Here is a 19169-nt window from a genome sequence, read left to right on the forward strand (position 1 = left end):
AATTCATCCCTCTCAAAAAACAAAAAGATGCTCAAGGGAGGCTTCTCAAATGCTTCCGACCGGTAGGCAATGAGAACTCACCTTTAAGGTTGTAGCGCCAGTTGTTTCCAGAGCGCCGCACAGACCTACCCATCCTATAACTTAAATCGCTTTCCCTCCTCTAGATATGTGCCAACCTGGATGCAGATGAGATTGTGACTGTTCAAGAGCACATTGTGCAACTGCAACAGCAAGCAAAAGAACCTATTAAGAAGTTTGAGATTGCAGATGTCAAAAAGAAGGTGTGGATTTCTCTTGTCCTTTATGTGGTCGTGTAACTACAGCATCGTGTATGGCTCCTTATTTGGAAAAAAAAAAGAGAGACACCTACAGATGTTAGCTTCCTCTTTCAGAAAAGAAAGTTCTCTTTTTCTTCATGGGAAGAACTAGCATCTCAAGGAAGATTCCAGCTTGGTTCTTTTTGCACCCATAGCCCATTAAAAAGAAAAACACATGTGACAGATTGCACATAGGAAGATAGGAGTAAATGGTCCTCCTGGAGCTGTGATGGCACAGTGGTTAGAATGCAATATTGCAGGCTGACTCTGCCCACTGCCGGGAGTTTGATCCGAAGATCTGACTCTATAAACTGCATAGTGCTGTAAAACAGGGGTTTCTAGTTGCTCACACAGAACTACACCCTTCCCCCCCGCAGTCTGCAAAGCAAATTGGGGTACTCAGCTTTAAAGCACTATGGAGCGGTATGTAAGTTTAAAAGCTATTGCTATTGTAAAAATAATAAAGGTAGGATACAAATAAATTTTTTAAAAAATTTAAACTCCCACATTATTCACAAGAAAATATCCTATTGGGTCATTTCCTTCCTCCAGCTTCTTGTGTCTGACCATATTCATATTGTTTAAAGGTCATATTTGACTCTTGAGACTGGAGACTGTTGCCCCACACAACTAGTTAAGGTTGGGGAGACTGCTGTGATGCAATGTTTCTAGTATTTTCCTCAATAATAAATTAAAAAAAGATTTACTGTGATTTTGGTTGACTATCTATTTATCTAAAAGGGACATGGTGGCTCAGGGGCTAAGCTTGTCAATCAAAAATTCGGCAGCTCAGCGGTTCGAATCCCTAGTACTGCCGTGTAACGGGGTGAACTCCCATTACTTGTCCCAGCTTCTGCCAACCTAGCAGTTTCGAAAGCACGTAAAAATGCAAGTAGAAAAAATAGGGACCACCTTTGGTGGGAAGGTAACAGCGTTCCGTGCGCCTTTGGCGTTGAGTCATGTCGGCCACATGACCACGGAGACGTCTTCGGACAGCGCTGGCTCTTCGGCTTTGAAACGGAGAGGAGCACCGTCCCCTAGAGTCGGCAACGACTAGCATGTATGTGCGAGGGGAACCTTTACCTTTATCTATTTATCTGGAGGTTTTTCTGAAAAAAGTTAGATGTAAAAGGATGGTGTGAGGATTTCTGCTGGGGTGGGGTGGGGTGGGATGTTAGACTAGTTTTCCAAGCTGCTGAGTATCCCAGAGTCACTTGGGACAGCGAGATGGGCAGCATATAAATTTAATAAATAAATAAATAAAGAGCCCTTCTAATCCTGTGATTGTTCACTAATGACATGCTTTACATTTTAGGATCCATTTAGAGAGAAACTTGTCAATATTATGACTGAGATTCAAAGCTATGGCCAATTCAGTCCAAACGTTGATTTTGGATCACAGGCCTATGAACAGTGGGTAATTCAGGAAGAAAAGAAAGGTAATGTTTACATTGGATTACTACTTGATTATAATCAGAGGTGGGTTTCAGCATATTCTGACCAGTTCTGGAGAACCGGTAGTGGAAATTTTGAGTAGTTCGGAGAACCGGTAAATACTACCTCTGACTGGCCCTCCTCCATTCTCTGCGTCCTGAGTCCCAGCTGATCGGGAGGGAATGGGGATTTTGCAGTATCCTTCCCCTGCCACGCCCACAAAGCCACACCACGGCAACAAGCTACGCCCACAGAACCGGTAGTAAAAAAAATTTGAATCCCACCACTGGTTATAAGACCTTGTTAAACTAGATGGCCAGAGTTTTCCTAGATCTTTGCTTGCTTGTTTTCTCAATGCTTGTTCTTTTTTTTTTAGCTGCCAAGGAAGGGACTCGCAAAGAGCGGGTATGTGCAGAACACTTGAAGAAATACAACGATGCCTTGCTGATTAATGATACTACCCGAATGATTGATGCCTATAACCATCTGAAGAACTTTTATGAGGAAGAAAGGAGCAGAAAGATGGCAATGGATGAAGATAAGGAAGATGAACTCATAGCCTCACAACTAGATGAAACCGATACAAGTCTTATAGAGTTATTTTATGGTAAGCATGAGCCATCTGGGACTTCCTGTCTACACTTCGATGTACACTATTAAAATGAGAACCAAAATTTCTTGCAATTGGATCATTAAATAAGGCTGCTCTGTAACAAGTGGCTTACCATAATCACATTTCACATGGATTTTTCATTCAGGATTATAAAATTTCTGGTTTTCATTAAAAATTGGGATATAAACTTCCCAATTTTCTCAACTTCTATTTCAGCTGAAACTCAGGGAGGAGTAATTTAGGATGTTCTGTGGATAGAGATTTAGGCAAGCTGCTTTCTTATTCTCAAGACTATTAGCCTAATTTAATCATAAGTATAAACCATTTGCTCCCAGTGCAAGCAGGTAGGGACCTAAGGATTAAGTTCCCCATAGTTTACTTGTAGGTAAATCTGTACTACTATTATTTGCTGTGGACACATCCAGACAACAGAGCCTGTTGTGTAAATTATATCAGTTCCCATTATGCTTCCAGATGCAATTCAAGTCCCTGGTTATTACCTATAAAGCTCTAACATGGCATAGGGCCTTGTTATTTGAGACCTTGCCTATCTCCTGTAGTTTCTGCCTTCTACTGTGTTTCTCTGAAAATAAGACCCAACTAGAAAATAATGATTTTTCAAGATGCTCATAATATAAGCTCTACACAAAAATAAGCCCCAGTTAAGATTGTCAACCCTTGGGGGTCATGGCAAGCGTGCGGGGGGTGGTGGTGTTCAGTAGTTGCCACAGCCCGCCGGCCTCTTGGCCAGCACTCTCTGGGGCTGCACAGCCCGCACAGCGCAGGTGAGTTTGAGCAATGTGACCACCAGCCCAGCCCTCCATGCAACAGGTAAAGATAAAGGGGCGGGGGGAGGCAGGCGATCTGGCCTGACAGGCAACCACCCGCCCACTCAATCCCATCATCTGTCTTAGCTTGCAAGCAGCCACAAATGTCTTTTTGAACATGATCTGCTAATGCTTTCAGATATTTTGGACTACAATCAGTTTCAGCCAGCATGGCTCATAATAACGTCCTCTTAATTCTTTTAAAACATAATTACATAAATATTTTATTCATTTACATTTGTTCCTAAAGACAAACAAAGAGAGCTGGAAGAGTTAGCTGAAAAACTAGAATATGAAAATGAAAAACTAACAAAGTTGCGCGCAACTTTAATGCAACAATTCACAAAGAGCAATGAACCGAGAGGAATTATTTTCTCAAAAACTCGTCAAAGTGCCTTTGCTATCTATCGGTGGATTAATGATAATCCCAAATTTGAAGAAGTTGGAGTGAAGGCTCACTACCTCATTGGTACAGGACATAATAGTGAATTTCAGCATATGACTCAGGTAAAGTTTATTTCCAGATTTTCTTTACTTTTCAATTGTATAGGGCAGGGGTCCCCAACCCCCTATCACAGCTCCTTACCAGACTGTGGCCTATTAGGAACTGGACTATGTGAGAGGCAGGCTAGTGTGTAGCGCCACTCATGTGAGCGGCACTCCAAAGGCCTCTTGTGTGAATGGAGTTGTGCTCATGCATGCTGGCCCACTGCTCTCACAACCCGGTTCCCCTTTTCCCCCGCCAGCTGGGCTGCCAAGCCCCCTGCTCCTGATGCTCCAAAAGCAAGGCAGTGAGAGCACAGTCCGAGTGAGACAAGTATGCCCTGCTCAGCTTTGTTGACTCACCAAGGCTATCTACGCAGGACACCTGGATCCACTTTCGGAGCATCAGGCAGTCTCAGTGACTCTGAAGGAGCACAAGACTGCACCCCTAAAGACTTCTCTTCTCCATGGCAAAAGCTTTTGCAAATGCACAAATGATTTCCCGCTGCTTTGGGCCTTCCATCCCTTTTTAAAAACGTTTGGTATGGAGAAGCGTGAAGGAGTACAAAACCACGCCCCAAAGGCTTCTCTCTTGCATGAGTGGAGCTGGGTGCACCAGCTCACTGCTAGCGCCCCCCGTTCCCGTCTCCCCCCCCCAAGAGTTCTAAGCAGCAAGAAACAATCTGCTTCATAGCGCCAGGGAAAACATTATAAAACCGTTTTCCCAGTGGTTCTTCTGAAGACATTTCTGAAACCCCCATGGCTCTGTGAGAACAAGGGCGTGCACTGCCCTTTTATGTAAAAGATGCCAAAGTGTGGCACACCGAACCATGCCAAACCTAGCACAGCCAATAGCTATGAGATGTCAAACATGAAATATGGGTGGCTTGCCAGAACCTTCATATGACCTACAGCAGGGGTGTCAAAACTCATGTCATCACAACAGTGTCATGTGACATATCAGGACTTTTTTGCTAAACTGGGCATGCCCAGCGCATGACGCATCCGGCCCATGGGCCGGGAGTTTGACAGCCCTGACCTACAGTGTCCGTCCCCCCCCCACACACACACTTTTCCTATCCAATTTCAGAAGTAGAGTGTTATTTATTAATAATCATACCAAATGCTATATGTGAATATTACATATGTTTCTGTGATTGACATTTTCTTGCTAAAATGCTAAAGTGTTGACTTCCAGAAACTAAGAAGTGTTATGGCTGTAACAGCCCATTGATGTAGACCGAGGTAGTCAGATAGAATTTATATTTGTCAGAACTACAACTCTACTGTATTTGGGTAATCTGGATCAGAGGTGGGTTTCAGCAGGTTCTGACCAGTTCTGGAGAACTGGTAGTGGAAATTTTGAGTAGTTCGGAGAACCGGTAGTAAAAATTCTGACTGGCCCCATCCCCATCTATTCTCTGCCTCCCGAGTCCCAGTTGATCGGGAGGAAATGGGGATTTTACAGTAACCTTCACCTGGAGTGGGGAGGGGATGGAGATTTTACAGTATCCTTCCCATGCCACGCCCACCAAGCCACGCCCACAGAACCTGTAGTAAAAAAATTTGAAACCCACCATTGATCTGGATATGTTAGAAATACCACCTCTAAATGAACTGAATTTATTATGAGGAGCCCTTGGTGCTCTCTGTGCTTGCTGGTTTTCTTGTAGACGTTTCATTACTGAACTAGGTAACATCATCGGTGCTAGGAATTTCTTCTTCCTGCTTATGGTACAAACCTGTGGCAGCTTTATACATATAAGGTTTTTTTAGTTGCTTTTTTTCTTGCTTTAATTCAAAACATAGTTTGTAACATTTGAGATTGAGAACAAATGCTTCATGATAATTTGTAAGAGACGTTTGTCGTGCTGTCATTCCTTATATGAATGTAAAAACAACATATTTCTACAGAATGAACAAAAAGATATCATTCAAAAGTTCCGCACTGGCAAAATCAACCTACTAATTGCTACTACCGTAGCAGAGGAAGGCCTGGATATCTCACAGTGCAACATTGTTATACGCTATGGTCTTGTTACCAATGAAATAGCGATGATGCAGGTAACGTTCCGGCTATCCCATTATTGCTTTTTCACCTGTAGGTTTATCAGATAATCGGATTACCATCTTCTGCTTTAATCACAACACCGAAATGGCTCTCAGCAGCAGCGTAAAAAGCATTTAAAATGTCATTCTATCAATAAGGCAGGGTGCTTATCTCAAGTGCCCAGATATAATATATTGGGGCTTAAGCTGTGTATCCCATGAAGATATGTGAACCTGTATATTTTTGTAACTGGGACAAATAAAGTTGAGGGACAGACATTAGTATGGCACAGGAGAAACAAGCAACTCTCTCCCTCCATTATATATATATTTTTTTATTTGAATTTATATCCCGCCCTTCTCCGAAGACTCAGGGTGGCTTACATTGTGTTAAGCAATAGTCTTCATCCATTTGTATATTATATACAAAGTCAACTTTTATCTGAATTCTCCTTCTGCCCAGTGGTGATATCTGAACCGGTTTGATGGCTGCGCATGCGCTGTGTGCACCAAATGTGTGCTGTGCGCAAACATGTGCGGTGTGCACTACACACCACATGTGAAGTGCGCGCACGCATGTGCAGTGCACGCCAAAAGGAGGCATGGGAAGGAAGATAAGTAGAACAGCGTGTGCAGGGGTGTGTGTGATCAGCTGTGGCACGCGACCGTCGGAGCCTTTTTTTTACTTTTTTAAAGCATTTTTTAACGATCTGTTTTTTTTATTATTTTATTATTTTATTATAATTATTTATTTGATTTTTATTCCGCCCTTCTCCCGAAGGACTCAGGGCGGTGTACAGGCAAAAATAAAACAGATAATACAATATACAGTTTAAAATGCAAATTAAAAAACTTATTTTAAAAATTAGCCTGAGAAGTTAAAATATAACATAAACTAAAAACCCCATTTAAATTAATTAATAAAAATTTAAAATTAATAAAATTCAATTCAAGCCAGCCCCGCGCGAATGAAAAGATGTGTCTTCAGTTCGCGACGGAATGTCCGAAGGTCAGGTATTTGGCGTAAACCCGGGGGAAGCTCGTTCCAGAGTGTGGGAGCCCCCACAGAGAAGGCCCTTCCCCTGGGGGGCGCCAGCCGACATTGTTTGGCGGACGGCACCCTGAGAAGTCCCTCTCTGTGAGAGCGTACGGGTCGGTGGGAGGCATGTGGTAACAGCAGGCGGTCCCGTAAGTACCCAGGCCCTAAGCCATGGAGCGCTTTAAAGGTCGTAACCAACACCTTAAAGTGCACTCGAAAGGCCACAGGTAGCCAGTGCAGTCTGCGCAGGAGCGGTGTTACGTGGGAGCTACGTGTAGCTCCCTCTATCACCCGCGCAGCTGCATTCTGGACTAACTGAAGCCTCCGAGTGCACTTCAAGGGGAGCCCCATGTAGAGAGCATTACAATAATCCAAGCGAGAGGTAACGAGCGCATGAGTGACTGTGCACAAGGCATCCCGATCAAGGAAGGGGCGCAACTGCCGAACCAGGCGAACCTGGTGGAAGGCCCTCCTGGAGACGGCTGTCAAATGATCTTCAAACGACAGCCGTTCATCCAGGAGGACACCTAAGTTGCGCACCCTATTCTTTGGGGCCAATAACTCGCCTCCAACAGTCAGCTGCGGCAGCAGCTGGCTGAATTGGGATGCCGGCATCCACAGCCACTCCGTCTTGGAGGGATTAAGCTTGAGCCTGTTTCTCCCCATCCAGACCCGTACGGCTTCCAAGCACCGGGACAGCACTTCAACAACTTCATTGGGGTGGCCCGGGGTGGAAAAGTACAGCTGGGTGTCATCAGCGTACTGCTGGTATCTCACCCCGAAGCCACTGATGATCTCACCCAATGGCTTCATGTAGATGTTGAACAGCAGGTGAGGCACCTCGCGGTCGACCTCTGCCCCCCGGTCAACACCGTCTGCGACCGGTCGGAGAGATAGGAGGAGAACCACCGATACACGGTGCCTCACCCACCAAGCCAAGCCTGTTTGGGCGAATAGGTGGTAAAAAATGCTTTTAAAAATTAAAAAAAGGCTCTGACGATCACAGCTGAGCCGCATTCGTCAGAGCCTTTTTTTTTTACCTTTTAAAATCATTTTTTACAACCTATTCCTACCATTCGGGCGGGAAAAGTGAGCAAGCCGGAAAGAAGCGGCAAGCAGGTAACCGGGCGACTGGGTGGGCATGGGCAGGGGGCCCAGGGATTTTTGCTGCTGGTTTTCCGAACCACTCGTGGCCATCGCTACCGGATCGGCCAATCCAGTCTGAACCGGGAACATTTCACCCCTGCTTCTACCCCATATTTCAACTGATATTTAAATAAATTTTAAAATAGAATTGTATTGGCAACAGTAAAAAAAACCTGCTCTTTTTTACAACCCTGTAGGGTTTGGATAGAGTCAAGGCAAGTGGATAGAGCTGAACATATACTGGCTGGATTCCCTTCCTGATGCCACACGGACTTCGCAGTAGATATTTTCTCTTAGCACCTTAAGAGAGAAATGTCTGCCGCTACCTAGGACTGAACTCTCAACCTTCTGAGTGGGAGGCTAAAGTCTTCACCACTAGACCGCTCCTCAAATTTTATTAGCAACAGTAACTAAATTTAATTAATTAAGATTCTATGTTCCAACTACTGGAAGACATTTTCTGTTGTCTTGATGGGTTGCTAGTTTCTGAAAGTACATGACATATATTGAAATCAGGATTCATATTCCAGCAAAGCTCTTTAACTCATTCAGAGAAGGAGGGAAACACAACCTAACTCCTAAATGTGAGTTCCTAGTATTTTATTTTAGTCTTGCATTTCTTCCAGGCTCGGGGAAGAGCTCGAGCGGAAGAAAGCGTTTATGTGCTTGTAGCTTCAGATGGATCAGGAGCTGCTGAACGTGAAAATGTTAATATGTTTCGTGAGAAAATGATGCATCGAGCAATTAAGCGTGTCCAAAAGATGCCACGTGAAAAGTATTTGTATAAGGTAAGGCCCACAACATGGTGTGACCATTTTGGTTCTGAAAATAATTCTCTCTTCTTCTTTTTTTGCTTGCTATTACTGTATTTTTTTCCCCTAAAAAAAGAGGGTGAAAATCTGGGTGCATCTTATATTCCAAATATAGCCCCACCCAGCTTCTCAAACGGAGGTTTCAGAGGCTGAAAGAAGCTTCAGAAAAGAAACCCCCAAACAGAGCTTCAGAAAAGAAGCTCCCAAACAGAGCTTCAGAGGCTTTTTTTCTGAAGTTCTGTTTTGGAGGCTTTCAGAGGCAGAAAAACCTTTTTTCTGAAACAGAGTTTAAGAGGCAGAAAAAAAAAGCAAAACAAAAAAGCAAGGCACAGAGCTCACAACCAAGGAACCTGTTGCTAAAATTCATCTCTGGCAACAGCTGATTGGGGGTGGCATGATTGCATTGTTTTTCATGTGTACAAGACAGTAAGTAGACACTTGAGCATTCCAAAAGATAAGGAAGTGGTTAGGAGGCAAAAAAATTAAAAGCCAAAGATGTGAAACTAAGTAGTCCTTGTCTCTTCTTGGCTGGAAAGCACACTTACAGTCATATGATTTTCCCATTTAGCCACTGCTTCACTTAATGGCCCAGTTAGGGTCATTAAACAAGTATGATCAATATTGCAATTCAGTATTTAGGCCATTACTTTAAGGCATGAAAAAGGAAATTTTTTTTTTTAATTATTCCAAATTTTAAAATAATCCAACATGAATTTTCCTGGCTGATATGAAATTTTAGTTGGGAGTTATTTCCAGGTTCTGTTCATTCCTTTGCCTAGATCAAAGAGCTTCAACTGCAAAGCTGCATGGAGATGAAAATGAAGGCAAAGAAAATACAGTTTAAACAATACAAGGAGAACCCCTCCCTGATCATGTTCCACTGCAAAAACTGCAAAGATCCAAAATGCTCAGGAGACGATATTCAAGTTATTTTAGATAGTCATCATGTCAATGTTAAAAAGGAATTTGCGTAAGTCCACCTCTGTGTGTGTATGTGTTTGTGTTACCATCAGGATAATTTTGTTCTGATTAAACATAGAACATCAGACTTGGAAGGGACCATAGAAATCTTCTAGTCCAGGAGTCTCTAACCCCAGTCGGGCAACCATGTGAAACTACATTTGTACATGCACAGGAGCTAGGCTGCATGCACGAAACCATCTTCACCACCACCACCACCACCATTGCTGCCAGTCTGTGGAGCCAGAAAGGTTGGGGACCACTATTCTAGTCCAACCCCCTGCTCAAGCAGGAGACCCCATACCATTTCAGATAAATGGCTGTCCAGTCTCTTCTTAAAAGCCTCCAGGGACGGAGCACCCACCACTTTTGAAGGCAGGCTGTTCCACTGGTTCCATTGATTGAATCAGTACAGTGGTCGCAGTAATTGCTAATCCACTGATTGCCCTGCTTAGAGTTCTTTTTCGAGCTAATCTCTCATTGATGCCAATAAAAATGGAAGCTGTAATCTTGCTCTGAAGTTACCCCTCTAGTTTGATTTGGCTTAATGATTTGGCAATGTACGCAATATGCACCCTTTTTCTGACAGCCCAGAACAACATTTTATTTATTTATTTATTTATTTATTTATTTATTAAATTTTTATACCGCCCTTCTCCCGAAGGACTCAGGGCGGTGTACAGCCTTATTTAAAACCCATAAATACACATAAATCCCAGATTTAAAATACATTTAAAACGAAATATTTAACAGGCCAGATTGACTAAAACGGTCAAACCCGATATAAACCCTTAAAATTTAAAATTATAAATAGATTAATACATTAAAATTTAGTTAAAATTATGTTAAAATTAAATTAAAATACTTAGGCTAGTCCCGCCCGTCAAAATTCCCGTTTGAAGGTTCGGAGGTCAGGAAGTTGACGCAGCCCTGGAGGTAACTCATTCCATAGGGTCGGTGCTGCCACAGAGAAGGCTCTCCTCCTGGGGGCCACCAGCCGACACTGTTTGGCTGATGGCACCCGGAGCAGGCCCACTCTGTGGGATCACAGAGCATTACAACATTCTTGTAATGCTGTTCAAAAGTCCAGCCAATAAAGAAGTAATGGGGTGGGGGAATCCAGCCATCAAGGCAGGGAAAACCAAGAGTAGCAGGGGTCTATGGCAGGGGTGAAATCCAGCAGGTTCTGACAGGTTCTGGAGAACCAGTAGTGTAAATTTTGAGTAGTTCGGAGAACCGGCAAATACCACCCATGGCTGGTCCCAGAGTGGGGAGGGAATGGGGATTTTGCAGTATCCTTCCCCTGGAGTGGGGTGGAAATGGAGATTTTGCAGTATCCTTCCCCTTCCACGCCCACGAAGCCCCACCACTCCCACCAAGCCATGCCCACAGAACTGGTAGTAAAAAAACTTGAATTTCACCACTGGTCTTCGGGTAAATCCCTTACTGAATACCAATAGTTTAACCGGAAATAAGCACATCTTAGTCTGCTTATGTAATCCTTGATCGACTATTAATTTGTGAAACAAGAGTATAAATTCTCTTTGATCTACTAGTCATACTGCCTACTTTGAGTAGGCAGAGATACCAACCACAGAATCCAAAGCAGATTGGTAGCAGTAGATATTCCAAACACAAGTACTATAGATGCAGACTCGTGTTGTAATCTAGTGCTTTGACTTAGGAAATGTAGCCGGTATTGAACATCATTGCCCCCTAAACCAGTTCATTTTTTTTTCATAGCTCCCTTTTATACCTACATCTGACTAGTGAACTTTTTATGAGAGGAATCCTCCATTCCTCTACCTGCAATAAAATAGCTTATGCCACCAGATTTCAAATTTTGGGCTTAGACAATTTAGAACTATGCTGACTTCAGTCTGACCTAAGCATAGTACATAAAATTATCTGCCACAATGTCCTACCTGTCAATGACTACTTCAGCTTCAACCACAACAATACACGAGCAAATAATAGATACAAACTCAAGGTAAACTGCTCCAAACTCGATTGCACAAAATGTGATTTCAGCAACAGAGTGGTCAATACCTGGAATGCACTACCTGACTCTATAGTTTCTTCCCCAAACCCCCAAAACTTTAAACTTAATCTGTTTACTGTTCACCTCACCCCATTCCTAAGAGGTCTGTAAGGGGCGCGCATAAGTGCACCTGCGTGCCTATCGTCCCTGTCCTAATATTCCTTTTACTTATTATTTTCATGTATCCAAATTATGTTTATACTTTTACCTGTTATCTTAAATACGATTGACAAACAGACAAACAAACAAACAAACAAAATCACTAACTAACTAACTAACTCAACCACAAAGCTAAATACCACACTAGCAAAAGGGTGAGGATTTTTGGCCTTGGTGACTCATCCAGCAGAAAGAGTTGAATCTACAGGAAGTGTCAGTGATGCTTATCTGGTGAGATGAACTCCTTCCTGTTTATATGAAAAATTAGTTACAACGTCTTTCTTTTGAAAAGTAAATTGTTCCATTTTTTCACTTCAGGGACCTTTATATTGTAAGGGAAAATAAGACACTGCAAGCAAAACAAGCAGATTATCAAACAAATGGGGACATTATCTGTAGAAATTGTGGCCAGGTAAGTGTCAGAATTGATTAATTTGAGTATCTTTGGGTTAGTTTTGGGTTGGATTCTCCAAATACTGCTGAGCCACGTCTCCTAAAGACTCTCCCTTTGATGATCGCTGGGAATGGGAGTTCAGCAACATCAGATTCTTGTATTGGTATATTGCTAATACGATTTTCTCACTTTTTTTCCAGATTTGGGGAACTATGATGGTATACAAAGGTCTAGATCTTCCTTGCTTAAAAATAAAAAATTTTGTGGTGTATTTCAAAGATAAGAAATCCACCACAAAGAAAATATACAAACAATGGAGAGAACTAGCCATTAATTTTCCAGCTTTCAGTTATGCAGATCATTATATTTCTAGCGAAGAAGATTAAGAAGGCCAACTCTAAAGACAGATGGGAACTTTTTCTGCCTTCAGGTTTCCAAAGACAAGTTCAAACAAACCTTTTTCTTATGCCTGAATGTCCGCAGATAATGTGCAAAAACTTTCCATTTTTTCTGTATCATTCAGGGTTCTGTATTTCTGAAGAGAGACAGTTCAGATCTAAGTCACTGTGTGAAAAGAAAAAAGTAGTTCCTACATCTACATCTCTAACCAGGATGTAAAATGATTCGGTGTGAGAGTTTACTTTTTATTTTGATGGGATTTTCTGCAGTGGACAAAAAAGCCATGCTAATATAGAATTATTTTATTAAACTGCATAAAAGATCGGGAAAATGTTTTAAAATGTTTTAAAATAAAATTAGCGTTTTATTTCATTGCCAATTCTTTCGTTACTTAATGTGCAGCTAACACAGGCGGTCCTCCACTTACAACAGTTCATTTAGTGACCGTTCGAAGTTACAACGGCACTGAATTATGGTGACATGACCATTTTTCACACATATGACCATGGTCATGTGATTTATATTTGGATGCTTGGTAACTTCATATTTATGATGGTTGCAGTGTCCCCGGGTCATTGATCATCTTTTGTGACCTTCTGACAAGCAAAGTCAATGGGGAAGCCAGATTCACTTAATAACCACGTTACTAATTTAACAACAGTGATTCACTTAACAATTGTGGCAAGAAAGGTCATAAAATGGGGTAAAATTCAGTTAACAAATTTCTCACTTAGCAACATAAAATTTTGGGCTCAATTGTGGTTGTAAGTTGAGGACTACGTACAGATAGTCCTCAACGTATGGCCACAATGGAACCCAACATTTCTATTGTTAAGGGAAACATTTGTTCAATGAGTTTTGCCCCATTTTATGACCTTTCTTGCCACAGTTAAGGGAATCACTGCAGTTGTTAAGTTAGTAACCCGGTTGTTAAGTGAATCTGGCTTCTCCATTGACTTTGCTTGTGAGAAAATCGCAAAAGGTGATCACATGACCTTGAGACACAGCAACGGTCATCAATATGAACCAGCTGCCCAGCATCTGAATTTCGATCAAAGCATCGTGAAGATGCTGCAAAGGTTGTAACAGTGAAAAACAGTCATAAGTCATATTTTTCAGTACTGTTGTAACTTTGAATGATCACTAAATAAAACTGTTGTAAGTCAAGGACCACCTGTAACTTTAGGAAAATTCTTAACAGAATTATAAAATACAATTCCTATACCTGTTTTGGATCAAATTTATGTAAAAGACTGTCTTCTATTCTGGACTATGGATCATATTATAATATATTTGTGTTTTACCTAGATGTTTCATTATTTTAAGTATTCAGCAGTTTGAAGTTTAATTTCTATGCTAAATGAAAAGAAAAATTGTTAAAGGAGCCTTTGGTTCTCTTTGGGTTTAGCTCCATCCCATTTCCTTGCTCCTCCTAGATGACTATTTTACATGAATAAAATGACTACAGTTAATATCTAATGCAATAAGTAAAATCATTCTTAACGCTTATAAAGAAGTGAGTTGAAAATACAAGTGTTTGACATGTTTGTGGATCCTGATAAAAATTTATGATGCTTCCACATTTGCCTTTTTTATAAAGAATTCAAAAAAATATTGCTGCCTCTGTGTTTTCTCTGCTGTTTATTCTCTGATGTGGTTTTTATTTACTGATTTGTTTTTGTAGCGCTAACCCATTCACCAGGCAAATACTGATGAATAGAGTTGTGGAAAGCCTTGGATCCAAAGGCCAAAAAGTCTTTGGCTTGAGAACATATTGGGTGTGTGTGTGGAAATATTGTCTTTTCTGGCAGCTGCAGATAGTTGTTATATCATCCTGGGAAAAGATGCAGTTGTTGCTTTAAGATGTAGCTGTTTCTATAGTACATTTCTTTTACTTTGGGCTGGGAAGCACTTTTTCGGATCTGAAGCATTCCACAGTCTAGCTGATGAAGCTTATGACACTCAGAAGTTTCTTTTTGCTACTTCTTTTTTAAAGACTAGCTAACTATATAGTCCTTTGTCTAGGACAGGAGTGTCAAACTCACCGTCGTCATGGCGGTGTAACGTGACGTATTTGGACTTTTTTGCCCTTTGCTAAACCAGGCGTGGGTGTGGCCAGTGCGTGACACATCCAGCCCATGGGCTGGGAGTTTGACAGCCCTGGTCTAGGACTATAGTCTAATCCAGGAGCTGCGGTGGCGCAGTGATTAGAATGCAGCAGTTCGATCCTGAATGGGCTCAAGGTTGACTCAGCCTTCCATCCTTCCGAGGTGGGTAAAATGAGGACCCAGATTGTCGGGGGCAATATGCTTGACTCTGTAAATCACTTAGAGAGGGCTGTAAGGCACTATGAAGTGGTATATAAATCTAAGTGCTATTGCTATTGCTTTCAGCTCACTTAATTGAAATATATCTTTTCCAGAATTATTTCTTGATTAGTGTGTTTCGTTTCTCTATAATCGGGGTAGTGGAGTTACTGTATACTTCACAATTCCTTCTTTGCAGTTAAAGGAATTGTTTATTGTTTTTTTTAATGTTGTATTACAGTTACCAAGATATATATATATATATATATATATATTCCATTTGTATACTGCACAAACAATAGCAGGCATTTGTATGCACCAGCTCTTCCACGATGAAAGGAACTCTGTTCTCTACCCTTATCAGAGTCATTCTGTAATTAAGAGTCTTTATCCATTATTGCTTCTGGACAGCTTGTTATCATCTCTATACTTAGATTCATCTTCTAGGAAGACAACAATATTTATTTGGTTTCTATGCCATTCTAATCATAACTCATCTTGACCACCCAACAGTCCAACAATTAATCACATAATTAAAGCAGTATATAACAATATCAAGATACATTTCCCAAACAGAGGCATAACCCATAGATAAAAGATATTCACCCACCATGAAGGAACAAAAATACAGCTAATCTGGCCTTAAACAACCATTGAAAAAGCCAAACTTTAATGGGCGTGTAGAAAGCTGGATGACTTGCTGGCCTGTCTGATATCAGGGGAGGTGCCGTTCCACAGAAGGGGTGGAGGCATGACTGAGGATTGGGTTCGAGATCCCTGCAGATGCCACTTCCTAAGGGTTAGGCTCCAGAGAGAATCCTCTCTCAGATCTTAATGGAAAGATGGTTAAGAGTAGGTAATCCCATAGATACCTAGGTCCTGGAAGAGGCAAGGTTTTAAAAGTGACAAACAGTAATCCAGAAGCATACTAGTAATAAGTGCAACTGTTGCAGCAAAGCGTCTATGTAGATTCTCAGTCATCTAGGTCATGGTTATCCCAAAGGTGCTTTTTCAAGAGGCAACTGGACTTTCTGAAGGGATAAGAAGCAAACCTTTGGGACATGTTGAAGCAAAGGTATTGTTGTGACCCAGGCCCAAGTAGGTAATAGGAAACTCAGTCAGTGTAAAAACAGACAAACTTTATTAAAACAGCTGAGAATTACTTCATTTTCAGCATAGTCCAACTAAATTAAAGCAAATTTCTCCCAACACAATTCCTCAGTCCTATCACCAACCTTGGTCCAATTAGGAAAACTGCCAAAGGTCTTTCTTGGCAAAAGTTCAGAAGACACTGATATGAAACAAATGCAAAGTTATCAACGTTGTTTTCCGGCAAAGATTCCAAACACTGTTGCTGGTCTTTTAAGCCTTATGGGAGGGATTAGTCATCTCTTGGCCTTACTCCCGAGTCGTCCTCTTTGCTTTAGCTGCTCTTGCCGTCTAGCAGCTCTTCTCATGCGTGCATTAAGAACAGGCTCCTCCTGTTCCTCTGCCTCACTACTGTCAGCCTCTGGAGGTTCTGGAGTCCACACATCATCCCCTGATGGCCCTGGTCCCACCTCTGCCTCTGATGCAGAGCCTTCATCCTGGCCTTCCCCAGCCTCCAGGACTGGCCCATGCTCTTCCTCAGCCTCATTGCTGTCTGACTCTGTTGCCAGCTCCACAGGCTGCTGGTGAACCACAAAGGGAAACCAAATGATGCCCATAACAATTTAAGACACTGTTCTAGACCAACCAAGGCTTCCAAGCAATCTTCAAAGACAGCCCGGTGGAGTGTACTACTGCAATAGTCCAAACAAATAGTTTAAGAAACTTACAAAATACAATACTTTTGAAGAGGCTCCAACCCTCAACCATCTCATTTGGCCTATTTCAGTTCCAGATCAAAGACCTTTCAGTTGGGTCATCTAGGAGCAAAGCAGGCTTCTGATGACGATGATATGCTGGAGCAAGAGCTACTGCTGTAGCAAAATTTCAACAACAGTGAGGATATTAAAGGCTGGTGCTTTGTTTCCCATCTAAGTGTTATTTGAAGTGGAACAATATATTTAAAAAATAATACAAGGAATAAGTGGGAAATATGTAGGGACTGAGGCTTCTTATACGCAACCATGTGGTAAGGGAGGCTGATGGCCATCTTTAATCTTTCCATCTTTCTACTATGAGGTTGGTGTGTAACATAGAGCATGAACAAGTCTCATCAGAACTGTTGAGAAACCTCCTGGTCAATAGAGGGAGATAGAACAAAGGAGGACTTTCTCATTTCTTGCTTTGCTTAGTATGTTGATGAAGGAAAGGAAGTACATTAATTCTCTATTTTAAGATCTCTCTGGAAGCAGAGGCTTCATAAAACTGTTCTTCAACAGCAGGAGGTAAGAAAATCAGGAAGTAGATAGTTGTTGATTGATTTGCAGCAGGACTCCGGTTTAGGAGTTTAAGCATAATTCCCAAGCCCTAGCCATTCAAATGTTCAAAAAGGATTAATTTTAGAATTAATCCCGTTAATTCTAATGTGACTTTTTCATCCCTCTGCTGCGGCTCCCTGTTGCTGGTCGGCTCCTTTCAGTTGGGACAGGCAGAGGAAAAAGGTCGCCATGCTAGGAGGAGACTATATGGTGGGGGGACCAGTTCCGGTCACCTCTAGAATTGAACAGGGGCTTTTGGTTAGGACCTCTGTGGCTCTTTGAGTGTTTAAGGTTGCCGACCCCTGCTCTAGACACATATTCCTTGTGTGTCCAATCACACTTGGCTAATAAAGTATTCTAGTCCTAGTCCTAGTCCTAGTCCTAGTCCTATTCTATTCTATTCTATTCTATTCTATTCTATTCTATTCTATTCTATTCAGATTCAGTTCCAATTCTATTCGATTCCAATTCTATTCAATTCTGATTCCTATTATTCCTATTCCTGTTCCTATTTCCTGTTGCTACCCCAAAGAGTATCACTACTACATTATCCCAGTCTCTAATTAATCTCTCACAAACAGTGAGTGTTTTCTTTGCCCCAACTTTTTTTAGTGGGTAAAACTAGCACAGTGTTGTGTCTTGCCCGCTCTCACCGCAGCCGGGGTCTTCTTATCTGCTGCCTCCCAGCCCCAGCCCTGGCTCCATGCCCAGACAGGCTGAGGAGGAAGAAGTACCTCCAGCCCCCAGCTCTGGCTCCATGCCCAGGCAAACGGAGCAACTAGACCCCTCCCCCTCCTCCACAGCATGTGAGCCTGAGGAAGGTTTATTACCAACAGCTGCCGACTGGAGTGACCCTCGCGTCAGAAGACTTGATAGGCGGAGGCAACAGAAGGAAGGGAGGGGCAGGCCTGTATAAGTGCTGAGTCATGGAGCCACACCCCATGGCCTATATAAAGGATCTGCTTTCTGGCATTCTCTGAGTCAGGCAAAGTCTAAACATATCTTGCTGAAGTCACTTTCTGGTCTCCTGCCTGCCCCGAGGACTTTGCTAGGATTTTGGCAGAGCTGCAGAGGCACGCCTGATTCGGATTTCCCTGACCCGGCCGTCAGCGGAGGAGTGGGACACGACACACAACAGGAAAGCTGATTCTCATTCTTGGCCACCTATTCGCAGAAAAGTTTGTGGGTAAGACTATTAGGCTAACATGTTGTATTCCAGTAGAGTAGATTCGCTGTTTCTAAAGACCATTTCAGCCTGTGGACCTTCCTGCATCCCGCCTTGGAGAATTCTAGCACCAGATCAGTCATGATAACAAATAGTATGCAGCAGTCTTTAATAAAGCTTTGCATAATCCATCCCTTTGTCAGAACCGAATGCAGTAATTACATTTTTGGATGACATCTTCTTTCCTACCCGTTGCAACTCTACTCTCCCTCTTTGTGTGGCAATAATGGGGAGGAGAGACAACTTATCCTAATAAGGTGTTTTTTTTTCTTAAATGAATTGTTATGAGGGGAGATACTTTATCCATTTGGTATATTGTGATCATATCTAAAAAGTCTACTTCTTCAGGTGACTGCCAGGGGATTTCTTTTCCCTTTAAATTACACCTGTGAAAAAGAGGATTTCCAAGAAAATTGTAATAGATGAAATGAGTGGATAGCCTACCCACCTTGGCTAAAACCGGCGCAGGTGTGCTGTGATACTCAAAAACCTTTCCCTACTTGTCCAATTCAGGAGGGGGGGAAAACTAAGACAGTATGTAGGATAGATTTTCAGTCAGG

General features: G+C 42.1%; 1 protein-coding gene across 1 annotated transcript in view; it reads left to right on the plus strand.

Annotated features, from left to right (window-relative positions):
- Nucleotides 1-13272, plus strand: part of IFIH1 (interferon induced with helicase C domain 1) — a 45082-nt gene extending 31810 nt beyond the window's left edge. Inside the window, exons 8-16 of the mRNA XM_058191662.1 lie at nt 165-281; nt 1633-1756; nt 2128-2358; nt 3442-3698; nt 5589-5738; nt 8535-8696; nt 9500-9690; nt 12199-12292; nt 12475-13272. Of these exons, the coding sequence (XP_058047645.1) occupies nt 165-281; nt 1633-1756; nt 2128-2358; nt 3442-3698; nt 5589-5738; nt 8535-8696; nt 9500-9690; nt 12199-12292; nt 12475-12660 (1512 nt within the window). The 3' untranslated portion in view covers nt 12661-13272. The remainder of the gene's footprint in view (nt 1-164; nt 282-1632; nt 1757-2127; nt 2359-3441; nt 3699-5588; nt 5739-8534; nt 8697-9499; nt 9691-12198; nt 12293-12474) is intronic.
- The last annotated feature ends 5897 nt before the right edge of the window (nt 13273-19169 follow it).

Source organism: Ahaetulla prasina, chromosome 1 (genome assembly GCF_028640845.1).
Source record: "Ahaetulla prasina isolate Xishuangbanna chromosome 1, ASM2864084v1, whole genome shotgun sequence".
Classification (NCBI taxonomy): domain Eukaryota; kingdom Metazoa; phylum Chordata; class Lepidosauria; order Squamata; family Colubridae; genus Ahaetulla; species Ahaetulla prasina.